The sequence below is a fragment of the Sarcophilus harrisii genome, chromosome 6, assembly GCF_902635505.1.
Source record: "Sarcophilus harrisii chromosome 6, mSarHar1.11, whole genome shotgun sequence".
In the NCBI taxonomy this organism is placed as follows: Eukaryota; Metazoa; Chordata; class Mammalia; order Dasyuromorphia; family Dasyuridae; genus Sarcophilus; species Sarcophilus harrisii.
Genome location: NC_045431.1, coordinates 48,702,680 through 48,721,477, shown reverse-complemented (window position 1 = coordinate 48,721,477; position 18,798 = coordinate 48,702,680). Strand labels below are relative to the sequence as shown.

The 18,798-nt window shown below is 31.9% G+C and overlaps 1 protein-coding gene across 5 annotated transcripts in view; it reads left to right on the top strand.

Moving 5' to 3' along the window:
- The window catches only part of EPHA5 (EPH receptor A5), a 454,937-nt gene that overhangs the window by 84,988 nt on the left and 351,151 nt on the right, over nucleotides 1-18,798 (top strand). For all 5 annotated transcript variants that reach the window (XM_031942342.1, XM_031942341.1, XM_031942339.1 and 2 more), the window contains exon 3: nucleotides 9,097-9,760. In XM_031942342.1, coding sequence (XP_031798202.1) covers nucleotides 9,097-9,760 — 664 coding nt within the window. The remainder of the gene's footprint in view (nucleotides 1-9,096; nucleotides 9,761-18,798) is intronic.

The window sequence follows — 18,798 nt, the reverse complement described above, 5'->3', positions numbered from 1 at the left end:
TATGCCAATAAATAAATGTTAATGATTTAATTTAAAATAGAAATTAAAATCCAACTTTATGTAATAAGATAATTTTCATTTTGGACTGATGTATTCTTTGACTCATGGCCATATTGTAACCCTAAATAATATTGAGGCTAAAAAGATAAATCTTTGCATATGAAGAAGGTCATCCAAAGTACTGCACAATTTCCCAAAGGTAGTCCAGGCCAGTTTCGTTTTGCTTTTTAGTTTTGTACATTTACATCACATTGTACATTTGTAACATATGTACCAGATTTATGACCTCTAAGATATACATTTGACCACATATCATAATACATATAATAAGTATTCTTAATTTTTTTCTGTTATAGTTAGGCTGAATTCTCATATGTGCTAATGGATCTTATTTAGATGACTTTGCCAGGTCCACTCAGACAATATTATTTTTAAATTGACTCTCACCTTCTAGAGAGAAATCATCTTCCGTTTTATTTTGGTATTAAATATGCTCCATAATCTAGAAAGACTTTTGATGAACATCTTCATGTTTTCTACTTCATTTGATATGAAAAATTTAATTAAACAAAGTATAGGGATAACCATGGATTCACAGTTAGAGAACTTTGAACTTCTACTTTCCACCTGAAAATCATTTCATTTTTCCTATCATTTTCCTTATCTATAAAAGGATAATTTGGACTTGGTGACTTCTGATTTCTCTCCTAATTATAAGTATGGTTCTTTGGTTATTGTATGATTTCAGTCTAAGCTTGGAAGATATTTTATTAGAAGAGAGCCTTTAAATTTACATTTTGCTCTCCTGAATTAAATACTATTTATACCAATAGACAATTTGCCTGTTCATCAATTAGGTGACTATAAAGATATCATTTGGGTTAGAATATTATTTGAGAAAGCCTATCTTTGTATGCTTTTAAGTTTATTTAGGCTGTTTGGGAAACATATGTAGATTATCATCCTGAGAAAATTTATATATATATATATATGAAAATGTATCTGTTGGTTGATAATTTTTGGTATCTTCTTTGAACACCTCTTAGTCCCAGTTGCAGACACATCATTTTTAACTCAAGCATTTAGTATAATCAGAGGGGCAATAGAAAGGCAAATGATGGGTGTAATTAGTCTAAATTATATTGCCTATGATGAATAGTGCCATAGAATGACTGTAAAATCTAAGATTATAAACATGGAGGGAAAAGAGGATTGAGAGAGCCAGTCACAAAGCAAAAGCAATGAGTAATTAATTTATATATTAGCCTCTGTGCTCCTTTGGCATTCCTGCAAATTCAAGAAACATGGGACTTAGCACCTAGAACTTTGATTGAGCTGCTATTTTGTGATAAAGAAGTAAAGATGGACTGTGATCTATAATAATGCATCAAAATGTATTTATTAAAATAAATATGGAGGTTAAGAAATTAGAAGACAGTTAACTTCCTAGGACATTTAGAAATTAAGTCACTGATTCAAACTTGCAATCTCTGACTTGTTACTTGAGAATCTATATAATTTTAGCCTTTTTATATGATAACATTTGGATATATTAGGCTCATCAAATTTCTTTGAATCTAACAATTTGTGACCAAATGTAGAAATTGGGAAAAATTTTAGATTTTTAAGGAACATTAAAAGAGGGAGGAATAGTTTCTGATGGGGAAACTGGTTCCAAAACTTGGAGTGACTCAGATTTTGAACATTGAAAATACATGAAAGAATCCTGAATGATTCTGTATGTGTGTGTGTTAAAGATAGAGACTTTTATACTTCTCCCTCCACTTACTAGTATTTTACCCAATTGCCTGTTAAGATAGTTTTTATCATTCACATTTATCAAATTTTGATTTTGAATTTCTTCTCTCTCTCTTTTGTCCTCCCCTATCTTCTTCCCAAGACAGCAAATGATCTGATGTAAATTATACTTGTGCAGTCATATTAAACATATTTCCAGATTAGTCATATTGTGAAAAAAGAATTAGAACAAAAGATAACCCTGAGCAAAAAAAAAAAAAAAATAGTGAAAATATCATGCTTTGATCTGCATTCCTATTCCACAGTTCTCTCTCTCGATGTAGATAGCATTTACCATCATATATATTTTGGAATTGTCTTTGATCATTGCATTCTAAAAAGACCTAAGTCTATCAAAATTGATCATTGTGCAATATTGCTATTGCTATGTACAATATCCTCTTGATTCCGCTCACTTCATTCAGCATCAGTTCATGTAAATCTTTCTAGGTTTTCCTGAAATCTGCTTGTTATCATTTTTGCAGAAATTATATTACATTCATAAATCACAATTTATTCATCCATTCTCCAATTCATGAGTATCTTCTCAATTTTCAATTTTTTGCCACCACAAAAGGCATTTTGAACATTTTTACACGTGTACATGTTTTTGTTATCTTTTTGGAATGCAGACCTAGCAGTACCATTGCTGGATAAAAGGGTAGGCACAGTTTGAATAACCTTTGTGTCTAATTCAAAATTGCAAGAATGGCTGTGTCAGTTTGTAACTCCGCTGACAAAGGATGAGTCCCAATTTTCCCACATCATCTACAGAAACAGTTATTTAAAAAGGTCCCTAAGAAAGTGCTGAGCATATTGTGTTTGAAATATTAAAAAATAAATGAATCAGACAACTTAGAAACAATTATTTGTATTAAAAAATCTTCCTTTTTCCTCATCTTCTCTTTTTTTCTGTATTCTACTTCCTCTCCCATCTTTTCCTCTTTGAGATTAGTTCTCTATCTTTCCCAGGCACTAAATTGATGGGTATTCACTGGACAATCCTACTAATGATTTGCAAGAGAGCTTTGATCTTCTGTAGTTCTAGACTGGTCTAGGATGTTTCTCAGAAGGTCTGCTTGGGGCACCTTATTTTGGGGGATCACTCTATTATTGTCTGATTTACTGTATATACCCATTTAATTTGGTAAATTACAACTCAGAATGTATAATCTTAAGTGATTTTTAAAAAGAAACAGGAATGATTTAAAATTTTCCTGATCAATTTTGTTAGCTTCCACCTACTGTTCCAGAAAGTTGGATTTTTTTTGCCCTCTGATTCTGTTATCCAGTACATGACTTATCTCATCAAACTTACTGTGAGTTGCAAATGTAATAAGCTTCTAACTGACCATCCTTCCAGTCAGTTATCCAGTAGAGTAGTCTCTAAGTCAGAGTTTCATTCTTATGAATGAATGAATGAATGAATGAAATGAAGGTTGTTGTTCATCCTTCATTTTTCAAGAAGGCCAATGACATCAGAAGTGTCATTGTAAAGTGTAAAATCTTGATGTGTGCATGATTTGGATTTGGATGAGGCAAAGCTATGCAAAAAATCATGACCCCAATGGTCTCTATGCTTGCTCTCTATATAAATATGCAAGTCAGATAATATTCTAAGTGCTATATGTCATCTTCCATTCCATAATTTTGCACATCTTCTATATAAGGGCAATGAACTTCCTGCTCACCATAAACTTCTTGAATTCGTAGAATCCTTTAAAATAAACTTCAAATGAAATAACCTGAGGACTCCATCCTGATTCCACAAGTTGCTTGTGTCCTTCTCCCAGAAATTACTTTTTTCCCTAATTTATATATCTATTATATACAATTCTCTCTCTCTCTCTCTCTCTCTCTCTATATATATATATATATATATATATATATGTGTGTGTGTGTGTGTGTGTGTGTGTGTGTATCCTCTGTCTATATATATACATAAATATTCCATTGGAACAAGACAAGATATATATATATATATCTATATATATCTTTCATTCTTACTGTTGTTGTATATATATATATATATATATATATATATACACACATATATATGTTGTTGTATAGTTGTATATATATATATATATATATATATATATATTGAAAATTGTTTTTTTTTTAAACTTAATAGAAGATAATAATAAATGCTTGCTTTTCTACACAATGGAATACAACTCACAAAAAGTCAATAGTTGTATGAAATACAACTCACATAGCTCAGTATTACCTCTTTAGTACTCTTATAAACATTTGTTTATCAAAATGCTTCATTTTAGACTTTAATTTTAACCATGTTTAAAATAATTCAAAAGAGTATTTTATTTTAAAAAGAGAAAGTCAACAAATGGATTTCTATTTCTGTAGCTCCATCAAATACAGCATAGTTCTCTGTAGTGCCAGGGTACAGAAACTGAGTTCCAATGGATAGAAGGAAACATTTTTTTGGTTTAATATAAGGGAAATTAACAATTAGAACAACACCAAAAAGAATGGGCTATCTTTGTTGGTAATGAGTTTCCCACTTTCTTTATCTTAGAGATTTTCAATATCTTTATTCCCTCTAGGACTATCATTAATGGACTCCAATTATATATTTCAAGTGCAAAGGCATCCTAGGGAGAAACCCAGGCACTTAATGTAACTTTGGTAGTTGTGCTTCACTGGGTGTGCTGATTTAAATGAAACTGTCCTATTTGGGGATGTGCATTTTATGAAATATTCTACTTAAAGAAAATATCTGGTTATTCCGTTGCTACCAGCAAAACAGGTAAACTTATAGATTCCTCCAGCATGGTTAAACAGCAGTGACAGGCTGTCAGAAAAAAAGAAGGGAGTGGGAGTGGAGATAAAACAGAGTATGGATTTCTGATGGTAGAGGGGAAGAAGGGAAGTCAAGATGGATCAGTGAAGCTTAGAGCAATAGAAACAGTAGCAGGAGAAAGAGATAGCATAAAGAACAACTTGTGTTGTCCTGTGAAATTATTTATATATGTATGTTGTATGTATATATACATGAGTATATAAATATATAGATACATCTATATATTCAGATATGTTATATATAGAAAAAAGGAGATAGAGATACAGAGATAAATAAACATATTCAATATAACAGGGTAGATAGAGAATTGAGTTTGGGGATCAAGAAGACTTGCATTTAAAACATTTACTAGCTATATATCCTGAGTTAGGCATAGGGTAATTTTCTGATTGGGACATGTGGGATATAAAACATAGACTGGTTAGTCTGAGTTTGTAAGAATAGGGTCTATTCAGGAAAAAAAAAAAACAGACCTTTCACATGTATTCACCCACATATTTTTAAAAATTAAAATTTTTTTGATCACTAAGACATATATATAGGTATGTATAATATAATTTTAAAACTTTTCTATGACCAATTCATAATGCAACAAACAAATTGATACATATTTGGGATGAGACATCAATAATGTTGAACAAGTACATTGTTTTGGATATTTCAAAAAGCATCCAACCCTAATATATTTTTAAATTTCATGTTTTTCCCAATGTAATCTAAATTGTATATGTGCATATGCATTATATGCATAGGCATTTCATTTCATAAAAGGTCTAAAGAAGTTTCACATTTAAATTTGTAATAGAAGTTGACAGGTAGCCAAAGCCTGCATCATTTATTCTCCTGTGGCAGCTCCTCACCATAATGTATTTTCAAGTGCCTTTTCTAATCTCATCATATGTCACTATCCTTTAGTAAGCACTTCTGGTAAATTCATAAGAACCAAATATCTTTTGTTTATATTGCTTAATTTAATATTTGTTCTTAAATTATCTTAAATTATCAGTCCCCCTTATTAAGGATTTGTATAGAGGGCAAGGAATGGTCTTTTTTTTTCTAAGAAAACATAAATTATGGGGTGGAGAAGGGAGGGGTGCCTCAAATATTGCCTTTGGACTGTGAGCTTTGAGTGGATGCATCCTCTATCTGTGTGTACAAATCCTTGCCAAAATGGGAGCAGGGCTCTGTGGGAGTTGTTCTGTATATCTTACATAATTGTTTGTAGAGAAATGCATAAACATAATTACTTCAATTAAAACTTTTATTATTATTATTGTTATGTCAACCATATAAATAAAGGCTCTGATTTATCTTATCATCTTTATAAGAAAAAAAGAACAAAAACAAACCTACTATGTATTATTGTAGGATATTGTAGTTTCTTTCTAAGTGAGAACATGTAAAGAAATAAGATTTTTATACTTCTGCTTGAAAATTACCACCTGAAGCAAGTGACTTTCGAGCAGTCCTGTCAAGTGCTGTGTATAATAGCTTCTCTCCCTCTCTCCCTTCCTCTCTCTCTTTTTCTCTTTCTCTCTATTTCTGTCTTTCTCTCTTTTTCTGTCTCTCTATCTCTGTCTCTGTATCTCTGTCTCTATGTGTCTGCTCTGTCTCTATCTCTCTGTCTCTGTCTCTCTCCCTTTCTCTCCCAATAGTATGCTTTTGCATACACTTAGTGTGTGAATTGCTTGCCATCTTTTTCTCAGTGTATGCTGCAGCCTCTAGGTCTGTTAACTTGCTTGCAGTGTCCTACTGTAATATCTGGTGCAGAAATAGGTCTTCTATAAATGATTTAACACCATGCTGCTGAAATCCATTTGTGTTTTCCTTCTGAGAGCTATTAAAGACATAGAGGAAACATTTAGCACCAAATTAATGTAGCATTTTGGTTTTAATTCTGTGGATAGACTTGATTTGTTGTGCATAGAAGAAAAGAATCCAATCCTTTCTAATATAATTCTTCAATTTCACTTAATTTGAAGAAAATGAGTTTAACTGCATCTTAAGTTATATTAATTTGAGGATTTTCTTGGTTAACTTTGCTACTTTGTCTCATTTATGTTATATGGTAGCTCTTTGCACTTTGCAATATTCCTTCTTCAAGAAGTATCAGTCTTAGAAATTGGGGATAATTGGAGTTTGAGCATAAATCTTTTCCATGAAAAAAACAAATATGAAAATCAAAATGGTCCCAAAACTCTGGACAAAAAGCTGATTTGTCCAAGCTGAGACAAAACTTGCATTTTCTAATAGTAGATAAAGGCATAGATGGGAGTTAGCCAGAAAACCACAGAATTTATGTAAAGATAAAATCTCCATGTTTTCTGCAGTGAGTTTGCAGAGATAATCAAATCTACCTTCTTATCATTTTCTAATCTACCCTATTTTTGATGAATAAAATTTAGATTTAGAAATTTATAATTTTGATACCATTGGACATCAGGAGTCACAAGAATCCTGACAATAAATTACAAGTACAACAATTTCATCCTACATGTGTTCTTTTCCCTCTTCAGATCTTTATGGACTGACCAGAAATATGAAAATCATATCATATTAATGCTAATACTAAATATATTAATTCAAATTATCAACTAACTCCTAGGGATAAAAAAAATCACCAATTCTGGATCAAAACCATTTCATCACTCTGGGTTTTTTTAAACTTTTATTTTTATATTATTCTCACACTTAAAAGAAGAAAAACAATCTTATAAAATATGCATAAGCAAGCAAAATAAATCTCCATAGTAGCTATTCTAAAAATTTACATCTCAACTGCATATTGAATCTATCATTTCTCTCTCAGGAAATGGATCAAATTTCTTCATCACTGATAGTTTGGAATTGTGATTGGTCATTGCATTCCTTCATCTGTTTAATTCAACTTAGCCAAGAGCTTTAGAACTGAAGTAAATAAAGTCAAATCTGATTTTCACAAATATAATGTCCCCCATGATGTATGCCTATCAATAGATTGTGTTTCCCCAAGGACAGATTAACTAAGTTCCAACATTTACTACTCTGATAGCTAAAAGTTGATACATTTTCCAGACCCCATCAACTCTTGATGACTATCTACTAAGCTCCAGTGATGATCTTCTCGGTCGGCAAAGTGATCATCTATACCACTGAAATCATATGTCTATAGAAGTACTGAAATAAATCTCTCTATAGCACCCATAGTTTCTATCGGAAGCTACTTTTTAGGGTTATTAGGATTTCAACATTAGTTGAAAAGAATTAGTGCATTATCATGATCCTAGAAAGAAATAGTTTAGCTATGGAAACATTTCAGGCCAGCTTTATTTATGTATTTAGGTAAATAGCTAAATAAAATTTATCCTAATGTGGAATAAACATAACATATGTTGGTGAATTTATTAGATAAAACTTATTCCAATACATTTCATTGCAGTAGAGAAGCAGCATAATATAGTGGACAGAGAGGTAGAACTTGGTTCAAATTCCATCTGTTATACACTTTTGCTTGTTCAACTAGAAGTCATTTAATTTCACAGTGGCCTCTAGACAACTCTTTTTTTATATTAAAGCTTTTTTTTCCAAAATATATGCATAGATAATTTTCAGCATTCACCCTTGCAATACCTTGTGTTTCAAATGTTCCCTATTTCTCCTCCATTCCCTCCCCTAGTCAGCAAGTTATCTAATATGTGTTAAACATGTGCAATTCTTCTATATGTATTTCCACAAATGTCATGCTGCATAAGAAAAATCAGATCAAAAAGGGGAAAAATGAGAAAGAAAACCAAATTCAGGCAAGCAACAATAAAAAGAGGGGAAAATATTATGTTGCAATACACTGACAATTCTTTAAGACTATACATTGCACACTAGTTGTAGATCTCCATTGGTGGAGATAGTTTCTTCTCAGGTATTACCTATAATAAAGTAATTAATTGTATGTAATTATGTATCTATAGATAGAACTAACTAGTTTTAATTCTGTAGGTGGTATTTTACAAACACATACCACTTTGTCTTTTTTCCCCCTTCTCGACACTTTATCACCTTTCTTCTTCTTCTTCTTCTTCTTCTTCTTCTTCTTCTTCTTCTTCTTCTTCTTCTTCTATGTGGATCTACTCATTATGATACATGCAAAACATATACGTTGTCCCCTTTTCCCTCTAATAATTTTATCAGAACTCTTCTTTTTCCCCTTAACCTTCTCTTAAAGGTCATCTATGAAACATTTGGTTTCCATTGTCCTTAAACTTATGATGATTATGGTTAAGAGGCAGAAGACATATTTAGTCTACTACTTGAAAAGGCAAATATGAAGGAAAAGAAAGGAAATTTATACACCTTCCATTTAAGTATATGTAAACCAAAAATAAAAATTTATATATGCATTTTGGAAGATATTAAAAATGGCAATAAAGTATATGACATTCAAATGATGCATTATTCCTGCCTAATGAAAGTTGTGTTTTCTTTTTTTTTTAATTATACAGTGGGAAGAGATTGGAGAAGTGGATGAGAATTATGCCCCAATTCACACTTATCAAGTATGCAAAGTTATGGAACAGAGTCAGAATAACTGGCTTCTGACCAGTTGGATCTCCAATGAAGGTGCTTCCAGAATATTCATAGAACTCAAATTTACTCTGAGGGACTGTAATAGCCTTCCAGGAGGACTTGGGACATGCAAGGAGACTTTTAATATGTATTATTTTGAATCAGATGATGAAGATGGGCGGAATATCAAAGAAAACCAATATATCAAAATAGACACAATCGCTGCAGATGAAAGTTTTACTGAACTGGACCTTGGCGACCGAGTCATGAAACTTAATACAGAAGTCAGAGATGTTGGGCCTCTGACTAAAAAGGGATTTTATCTTGCTTTTCAAGATGTGGGTGCTTGCATTGCTCTGGTATCAGTGCGTGTGTACTACAAAAAGTGTCCTTCTGTGGTTCGAAACTTGGCACTCTTTCCAGATACAATAACTGGAGCAGATTCTTCTCAATTGCTAGAAGTATCAGGCTCCTGTGTCAACCACTCTGTGACTGATGAGCCACCCAAGATGCATTGCAGTGCTGAAGGAGAATGGTTGGTTCCAATTGGGAAATGCATGTGCAAAGCAGGATATGAAGAGAAAAACGGCACCTGTCAAGGTAAGGATTTCCAATTAAAGATAGATTTATGTATGGATTGTCAAGGGTAGTTCACTTCAAGAGGTTCATCTGTGTATTTTCTTTCCTGAAACTATTACTAACAAATGATGTTTTACTTGGCTAATTTATGGAATTTGCGTCTCTTACAAAAGATGTAATGTAATACATTATTTTCAGATGCATAATTAATGTCCACATTTCCAGTGTTGATATAATGTGTCATATTTTTGGAGTTCTTTTTGAAAAGAAAAAAATAAGGTGATAAGGGTTTCATATGATTATTGTCTTCTAATTTTTATTTTTCCTCCTAAGATTATATCTTGCTATACTTCTGAATGTTTCAAAATCAAATGTAAATCATTGAATATATAATATATATATATATATATATATATAAACATACATACAAATACACACATCATATATATTATTAAATTATTTTTAAAAGTAAAGGACTTCAAATAAGAACTAGGGGAGAAATGGGAAGAAATGACACAAACAATTCAATATGTTATTTAAAACATTTTAAATAATTCTTGTTTCTTTAAAATTTGTATCAACTTTAAACACATAATAAACTAGTTACTAGAAAGATAACCATTTAAGGATAGTACTAAGACAAAAAGGTCATTTCAAAGCAATTTTCCCTTGCTTTTTTTTTCTTTGAATGCTTCCTTTTAAATTGAAGCTTGATCATGCATGCTCACCTCATCATTTGAACATACTCTCATTTGCTCAAAGTGCAGTAAGTTTCCTTTTTCCACTGGGAAATTTATTAATGACTTTCTGGTAAAATAGAACTTTACTCCAAAGAGAAAAGAAATCTTTGGGAAAATGAAAAATGACCTTGTTTCTTTTTATTTGACAAGGTTACCAGACTGTTAAATCAGGGGAATACTCTAGACATGGAATATACATGGATTTCAGAAAACTATTTAACATAGTCTCTAAATAATTCTTGTGGACAATATGAAGAAACATGGACTCTGTGATGGTGCAGTTAGTGCAACAAATTGGACCCCAAAGGCAGTAGCTAATGGGTCAATGCCCACCTATAGGGATTTTTCTAGACTCATAATTCTAGATTCTAGATGTTGCACTATTCTGCTCAATAGGTTATATTAAACTTGGATGAAAACATAAGTGGCATGCTGATCAAATTTGTGTATGACAGAAAGCTGTTAGGGATAATGAATACAATGGGTAGTAAAAGCAGAATACAAACAGATTTTTATGAGCTAGAATGATGGGACAAATTTAACAAAATGAAAATGAATGGCAATATATGGAAAGTCTCCAAAAGGACTGATTCAAAAATCTACTGGACATAGTTAAGACAGAAGAAATATGTCTTAAATTCAAGATGTTAAACGCACCACACAAGTGGATCCTAAACAGAATAATATATAACAAGAATATTTAACAAAATGAATAAAATATAATAAATCATATTTATAATTTATGCTTTGCTAAGTTAATATGTTGTTCAATGTTTTATTTTAGAATTTGAAACCACTGAATTAGAAAAGTTTCTGAGATGAAAATAGGGATGTGTTATTGAACCAAAAACTCAGTATGATTCAACAGCATAACTTGACAAATGGAACAAAATAAATATAACAAAAAGAAAGTAAGCAAAAGGAATGCTTTCTTAGGCAGGTTTAAAAGATACTGAATATTAGATTAGCCCATCTATAAAATATTTTGCTCAGTTCTGAGCAGCACAATCTTGGAAAGGCTTCAGACATCCAGAAGAGGATGGTGAAAAGGTTCAAAATTATACTTTATAATATTTAATTGAGGAAATTAAGGATGAATGTTCAATCTGGAGAACAATGGATATTTTCTCTAAATAATTGAAAGACTGCCTTTTAAAAAGATTTTTTTCTTTATTTTAAACATTAGAAAAATTAGAATTGTAATAAATTGAAATGGACTGTTTCAGGTGGTAGGAGGTTTCTCTTTACCATAAATCTTCATAAACATCTTTGGTGACTATTTCCTGGAAATATTATAGAGAGGATTCCTGCTTAGATAATGTGGTTCACTAGGTCAAGTGTTTTTAACCTATAGCTCTCATGCTCGTGGATAGATTTCAAAGGTTCTTTGAAGTTACATGGGGAAAAATCATATTTATTTTCACTAACCTTTAACTGAAATTTAGGATTCCCATCAGTTATTATTTTTAAAGACCCAGCATTATTTTGATAAGGTATTCTTAGATTGCACAGATATTCATGATACTAAAGGGATAAGTACCGCTGTAGTAGATGATATGATTTACCTTCCTATTCATGGGTGGTGTGGTTCTCTGATTACGTTGTTCCTTGTCATAGTTAACATTTAAACAAAACATTAAATTTGTCTCTTAGTTGATATATACATTTGTCTTACCTAAAGTGATTGGGAAACTAAGTTTCATTCAAGTAAGAACATACAAACCCCCCCCCCCCATTCCTTGAATTTTCCCAATTGCATAATATTTCAAAACATGCCTTGTTTTATTCATGAATCAAATTGGCTCAAGTTTGTAAAAAAAAAAAAAAAAACTTTATAGATTGATTATTTTCTCAGGAAACCCAACTATTGAATGAGACCATAAATCACAGCAAATTCCTTAAATTATTTCTGTTCCAAAAGTGCATAATAAAGTACTAGAATTTACTTTCCTAGGAGAAAGCTCTTCCCTCCCCCAAGTAGATACCAATGAAGTAGAACTACATTTCCATGTTGTCTATATTCCTTCATTCTGTGATGATGGTAACATATGCAGAAGTTTTATTTAACTAAGAATTGGATGCATAATTCACTGTAATGCTGTGAGGTTAAATTTATCTAAGAAGTAGATAAAGTTTTGTCTATAGCAGGATTTAAAAGAAGTTAACATATCTGCTTTATGTATGCATACATAAATGCTCAAAATGACATCCCTTTTTGGGAGTAGTCTTCTTTTTGAGAGCCAATATTTGTAACAGTATCAAATGTGAGCCTACCAGAAGCTGTAAAACCATTATCCAAATCTCATTTTCATAAATACTGCAAATTTCATCAATTTCATTTCTAAGATTTTTTCTTTTGATAACTACTTTTAAAGTAATATGCTTTCTATATACCAATGGAAGTATAGATAATGATACAATGATATCAGAACAACAATCCCTCTAGCGTCATTGAAACTAGGATGACAGAAACACTCTTTTTCTTGAAATATATATTTTAGGAGGAAAATCGTTAAGTGCCTACAATGGATATTGAGAGGGAAATGTTGGGGAATATGAAGGTGACGAAGATAATATAATAATAATAATAATAATAGTCAGATCTACTTTTTAGTAACAAGACTTGAAAAACATACTTTCTTCTTTTCATTGTCCTTTCTTTTCTTACTTCTTCATGATCTGCTCCTATTTAGTAGGGAGCAATAAACCAGAAAGACTGGATTAGAGAAACTGGGCTTATATGGACAAGGCATACTTGCAAGCCAATTGTGACATTAGGCAGTATGGTACAGGGCCAAGAAGGCAGAACTAAGAGGAAAAAAAAAGCCTTAATTTGAATACAAACTCTAAGACTTATTGACCATGATTTTGGACAAGTTTTTTTAGAATCTTTGTTTTATGTGAGGGAGGGAGGGAGGGAAGGAAGGAGGGAGAGAGAGAGAGAGAGAGAGAGAGAGACAGAGACAGAGAGAGAGAGAGAGAGAGAGAGAGAGAGAGAGAGAGAGAGAGTCTGTCTCTCACTCTCCTCCTAATATTTCCATTTTGAGCCATCTATTTCAATCTGGTTAGCTTTCTAGGAAAGTCTCTCCCATATTCATTCACTCAAAATATATACATAGCATCTACTATATGCAAGGCTTTGCTAGGATGGGAAATGGAAAGACATAACTTCAAAAAGTTTATATTCTAATACTAATATACTTTACCTTGGATCTTTGAACATTTGTAATATTTTGATTATTATATTCCAACATAACATTTTCTTTGTATATCATTTGTATTTTATTCTGTGTATTTAAAAATTTTATTCTTGGAACTTTTAATATGCTTCCCAGATCATCAGAGCTCCATGATACATTTGTGCGTGTGCATACACACATACTTTAAGAACCTGTTCTATTTAGAAAGTTAAAAATATAAAAACTCCTCTTCATTGAAAACTATAGGTTAACATAAATTTAACCTTCTAATTAAAATATTTGAACTTGTTTGTAATCATGGGAATCATGCCCTTTGATTAAGCAAATTCTGAATCTATATCCTTTTTTGCTATTTATATACTATGTGGCTATGGACCAATCACCTAGCTTCCAAAGTTGCACTTTCTTTCTCTTTAAAATGATTGAGGACCAAAAATTTAGATCTGTAAAATAGGTTATTTTAGTCCAAATAGATTGTGACTTGTTCAACATCATATAGCAAGTAGGTGATAGAGCTGAAGTTTTGACCAAGATATTAATGAACCTAAATTCAAAAATTTTTTCCCCTGTAGTATGCTACTTCTTTACCATTTAATTTCTCTGAAGAACAATGTCTTTATCTGAAAAAGGGAAGTAATAATATTCCGGGATACCTATCTCTCAAGACTTAACATAAGGCTCAAATAAGATCATGAAGCAAAAATCCTAAAAACCTCATATCATTTTGATAGGACCATTATCTGTCAAGCATTTCCTCTTATCTCCATACACTGTCTCCTATTTGGATTGCTAGTCTCCCACACTTCCTCTAGAGGCAGCAAAGCTTAATTGACCACTGGAGCTAAGACTCATATTTGTGCCTTCTTTAAGGCAACTTCCTAGTGACTACTGACTAGATGGAAATGATTTTCTGATAACCCAAGGTTATGAAATGTCCTATACAATTGGATCCTTGGACCTTCAAGCTTGACATTGTTCTAAGACTGCATGATTATTAGGTTCTATCCTTCTGACTAGTTGTGTTTCCACAGTCAAATGTGTGCAAATGTGTGTGTGTGAGAGGGGAAAGGGCATGGGGGAGACTATTATGTTTACCCAAACTAAGTGCTGTAAAACATTTGGTTAGCATCTTATCTATGGTACTGTTAAATAAACTTCAATAGTTAACTATAGAATGACCTATGAAAATCTCATTTTGTTTCAAAATCAAACAGCAGAATATCAGACTGAATCAGATCTGCCCATTACATTCACCATACAAGAAAAAAAAATTATGTCGTTCTTATTGGCATTTATTCTAGAAGGAGGAGAAACTCTACCTACAGGTGACTTAAAATACTTAGGGTATACATGTTCACGTTTTTAAGCAATGAATCTTGCCAAGGCATAAATACATAGAATCACCAGTTTCTCATCATTCAGAAACCTCTGCGTTCCCCAACCTTCTAACTTAAATAAAAGATAATACTTTACATTTGACTTAGGTTGGTAGTTGACAAAGTACCTTCTATGTATATGAATTCATTTTAGTCTCATAATGATTCTGTAAATTAGATAGGACAGAAATTTCAGGGGAGAAAATTGTGGCTTATGTTAAGTGAATTTCCAAAGATCAGAGAGAAACTGGATGCTGAAACAAATATTTGAATCTAGGTCTTCTGATTCCAAGAGCATTAGTCTTTTTCATACTGCCTTTCTTTTTGAAAAGTCATTTCTGGGATATAGATTGTGGGTTGGCACAGAACACAAGGAATGTTTGAAACCACAAATTATGAATCTGGAAATGCATAAGAGCTCCTGTATAATCTCAGGCAATTGAATACTTACATATTTATGTGGTTTGAGGCTGACTGTGTAGTTTATGGAGAAGGCTCTAAGTTTTGCCAGTTAGTGGGTCTGTTGGCCAAGTCAAAAATAAAAGATTTTTTGAATATTTTTCTGCATTGAACCCTGTTCTGTAGTACTAGTAGTTAACTCAGAGCTAAAGTGAAAATGTAAAATTATCCAAGGCAACAATCCAAGGAAACTAAAAACTATGGACAGTGGGAGATGACAATTTGGAGAAATAATTTTTATGTTTGTTAGCATACTTAATGGCTGTGTTGGAAAATGATTCCTTTCAATAACATATCAGAATAGACATGAAGGTCCAGATTCTGCAATTTCTGTCTTCAGAACTTTGCCAGAGGCATAACACTCTGATTTCTGATTATGTGTGTTGGGAGGAGAAGAAAGAAAATGAAAGAAGTGTTCTTCCCTCAAGTGTTTTAGAATTGGCAGTCAAAGGTTTAGGATGGGGGGTGGGAACAACCAGTCATTGGCTTTTTCTTTAAAACATTTAACACTGTCTTAAGAATACTATTTTAATTAGTATAGTTTCTTCTCATGTTCATCTGTGAAATTGGGAAAATTCTGTTCTGGTCCTCTTCTCTCCACCCACCCACCAGAACTCCAAGACAGTTCCAAGACTTAGAGACTTCCTTCTGTATAGATCTTCCCCCTCCCATAACCTAATGTTTCTCATCCTCTGTGCCCAACCCCATTGACAACTTGAGCCTTAATTTAAAGAACTGTGTAAAAGAGCATTTTGCTTGCGTATTTTTGGTTGACTTTCCTCTTTTTAGGAATTTCCCAACCATACCTTGGACAGGGTCTCAGAAAAGATGCGTGTGTCCCTGGCAAAATTCTCAGACTCTGTAATCTAAGCTTAAATAGGGAACTAAATAAAGATAACTTGTCAGGATTCTTCCAAGCAATGGGAAGTCTTTTAATATTTGTTTAAATTGGAGTAGCAAAGCAAAAAAACAAACAAAAAAAATTATCACTGAACAGCAAGTCTCCTGTGTTCAGCAGCAGATGATAGTTTCATTAGAGAGGATGAACCTGACAGACCCTCAGATACACATGATAACCATGGAATTACCTTTACCTAAAATCTTCTAATTGGGAGTAATATTTTCAGTTTATCATCTTGCCATTTCTATTTGGGGAGGAAGGGCATAATAGCCAAGTGACATATGTTTAATTTAAGCTTGGCACAATGGGACTTAATGAAAGAAATGAGCATTTAGTCAAGTCTTTTGGGATTTGGGTCTCATTTTAAAAGCATTTTCCTATTGTGAAATAAAATGGGAGGCAAGTGGAATAGGTCATTTCCAAGATCTCTCCCAGAGCAGAAATTTTATGGTCTGCCTTATTAGCCATATTCTGATTATGAAATGTGACTTAAACCTCAAAAGGTGTAGAAAGGAAATACGATTTTCAGAAAGGAAACTGAATAAAACAAATAGTGTGTGCCTTAGATCAAAAGGCATCTGATGTCCTTTCCAATTTCCAAAAGTCAGTGATTCCTGAGACCTTCCTTCAAAGGCTCAGTGATCATTAGTATATTGTCGTGGGGAACCCTTTTGCGTGTGGGTTGAATTCCATGGCCACTAAGTTCCTTTCTAACTTTTAAATTTTGTAGCTTATAAACTCTTATTCCTCTATTAATCAGGTAGGTGATCACTGAGTATTTTTTGAATGCTAAAAGAATGTTTAGGTGAAATACATTTTTTGTGTTTTTGCTCTCTGCATACTTCATTTAAATAAGTAATAAATTAGTTTTTAAAACTCTTAAATCTCTGAGCCTTACATTAATTTTTGGTATGGTTCCAACTCTTGAACATCTTATAATATTTTATTTTAATTTTTTTTCATAAGAAATTATTATTTTCTTAATCAAAGTCATGCTTGTTTATTTTGATATTCTCTTGATTGTTTGCAGGTTCATGCATTGACTCACCTCAGTTACTAGAATTAGATTCAGGAAGACACATTCAAATATTATCAAAATACTTACTAGTTATTTGTGAGACTTTGTTTACCTGTGTCAGTTTTCATTTTGTTCCCCCTTAAAATAGAAATAATTGTAGCAGCGCAATGGCACAGTGGATTCTGCACCAGCCCAGACTTCAGAAGTACCTGAATTCAAATCAGTTGTCAGACACTTTCCCTTTACTGGCTATGTGACCTTGAGCAAGTCAATTAATCTGTTTCAAGGAAAAAGGGAATAATGCTTGTATCTTTCACAGAGCTATTAGGAGGAATAAATAATGAATATATATATATATATATATATATATATATATATATATATATATTTCTTTCAAGTGTATTGGTAGATTACTTTTCATTTGGTTTTTCATGGTTGTAAAGCAATTTCATGTATATCATATTGTAAGATTCTTACAGTATCAATATTATTATTCCCATTCTACAGATGAAGAATCTGATGGTCAGAGAGATAAAACAATTTGCTTAAAATCACATACATTAATTACCTAAGTAAAAATTTTAAGCCAGAGATTTTGTTGTCCATAATTAATTTAACCATAACATGCTGCTTAACTTCTTGATAAATATGTCTCTTATCCACTATTTTCTAATTCAATTTAAAATATTCATTTGAGGACTACTGCATGGAACTCACACTCCTATGGCCTTTCTGATTTTAAGCAAGTTTTTTGGAGAAGAAATTATTTTTCTGGTATAAATGTTGTTTAGTTAAGGTAAAATATGTGTATATATGTGTGTACATATGCACACACACATATATGATGTGCCATATAACATATATGAACATTATTTATTTTAAAGTCTATAATAAAAAAATATCATAATACTATTCATGGCTACCTAAATGTTGTGTAATGGAAGTGTCCCCTCCTGAATTAACTAATTTCAATTTATTTATCTGACTCGAAAAAAAAATTTTCCTACTATTTATTTTGACATAAATCATAGTACTTATAATGTTTTTGTTAAATTTTAGTCCCATGATGCTTTTGAGATATATGTGTAGATATGGATACATATTCGTGTATATTTATATATGCATATATTTACATCTATACAATTGGTACCTAATATATGAAGAATTTTTGTTATGTTTCATGAATCACAACATTTCATTTCTTTGATAAATTTTAGATAGCTAGTTGATAATTTATATGGCAAAACTTAGAAATTAGAATATTAGTGATTTCATTCAATATTCCACTATTGTCATAGTTGTCCTAAATTCATTTTTACAGAATAGGACTATAGTGAATGGGAAATTTTTATCAAATTTTGCCAA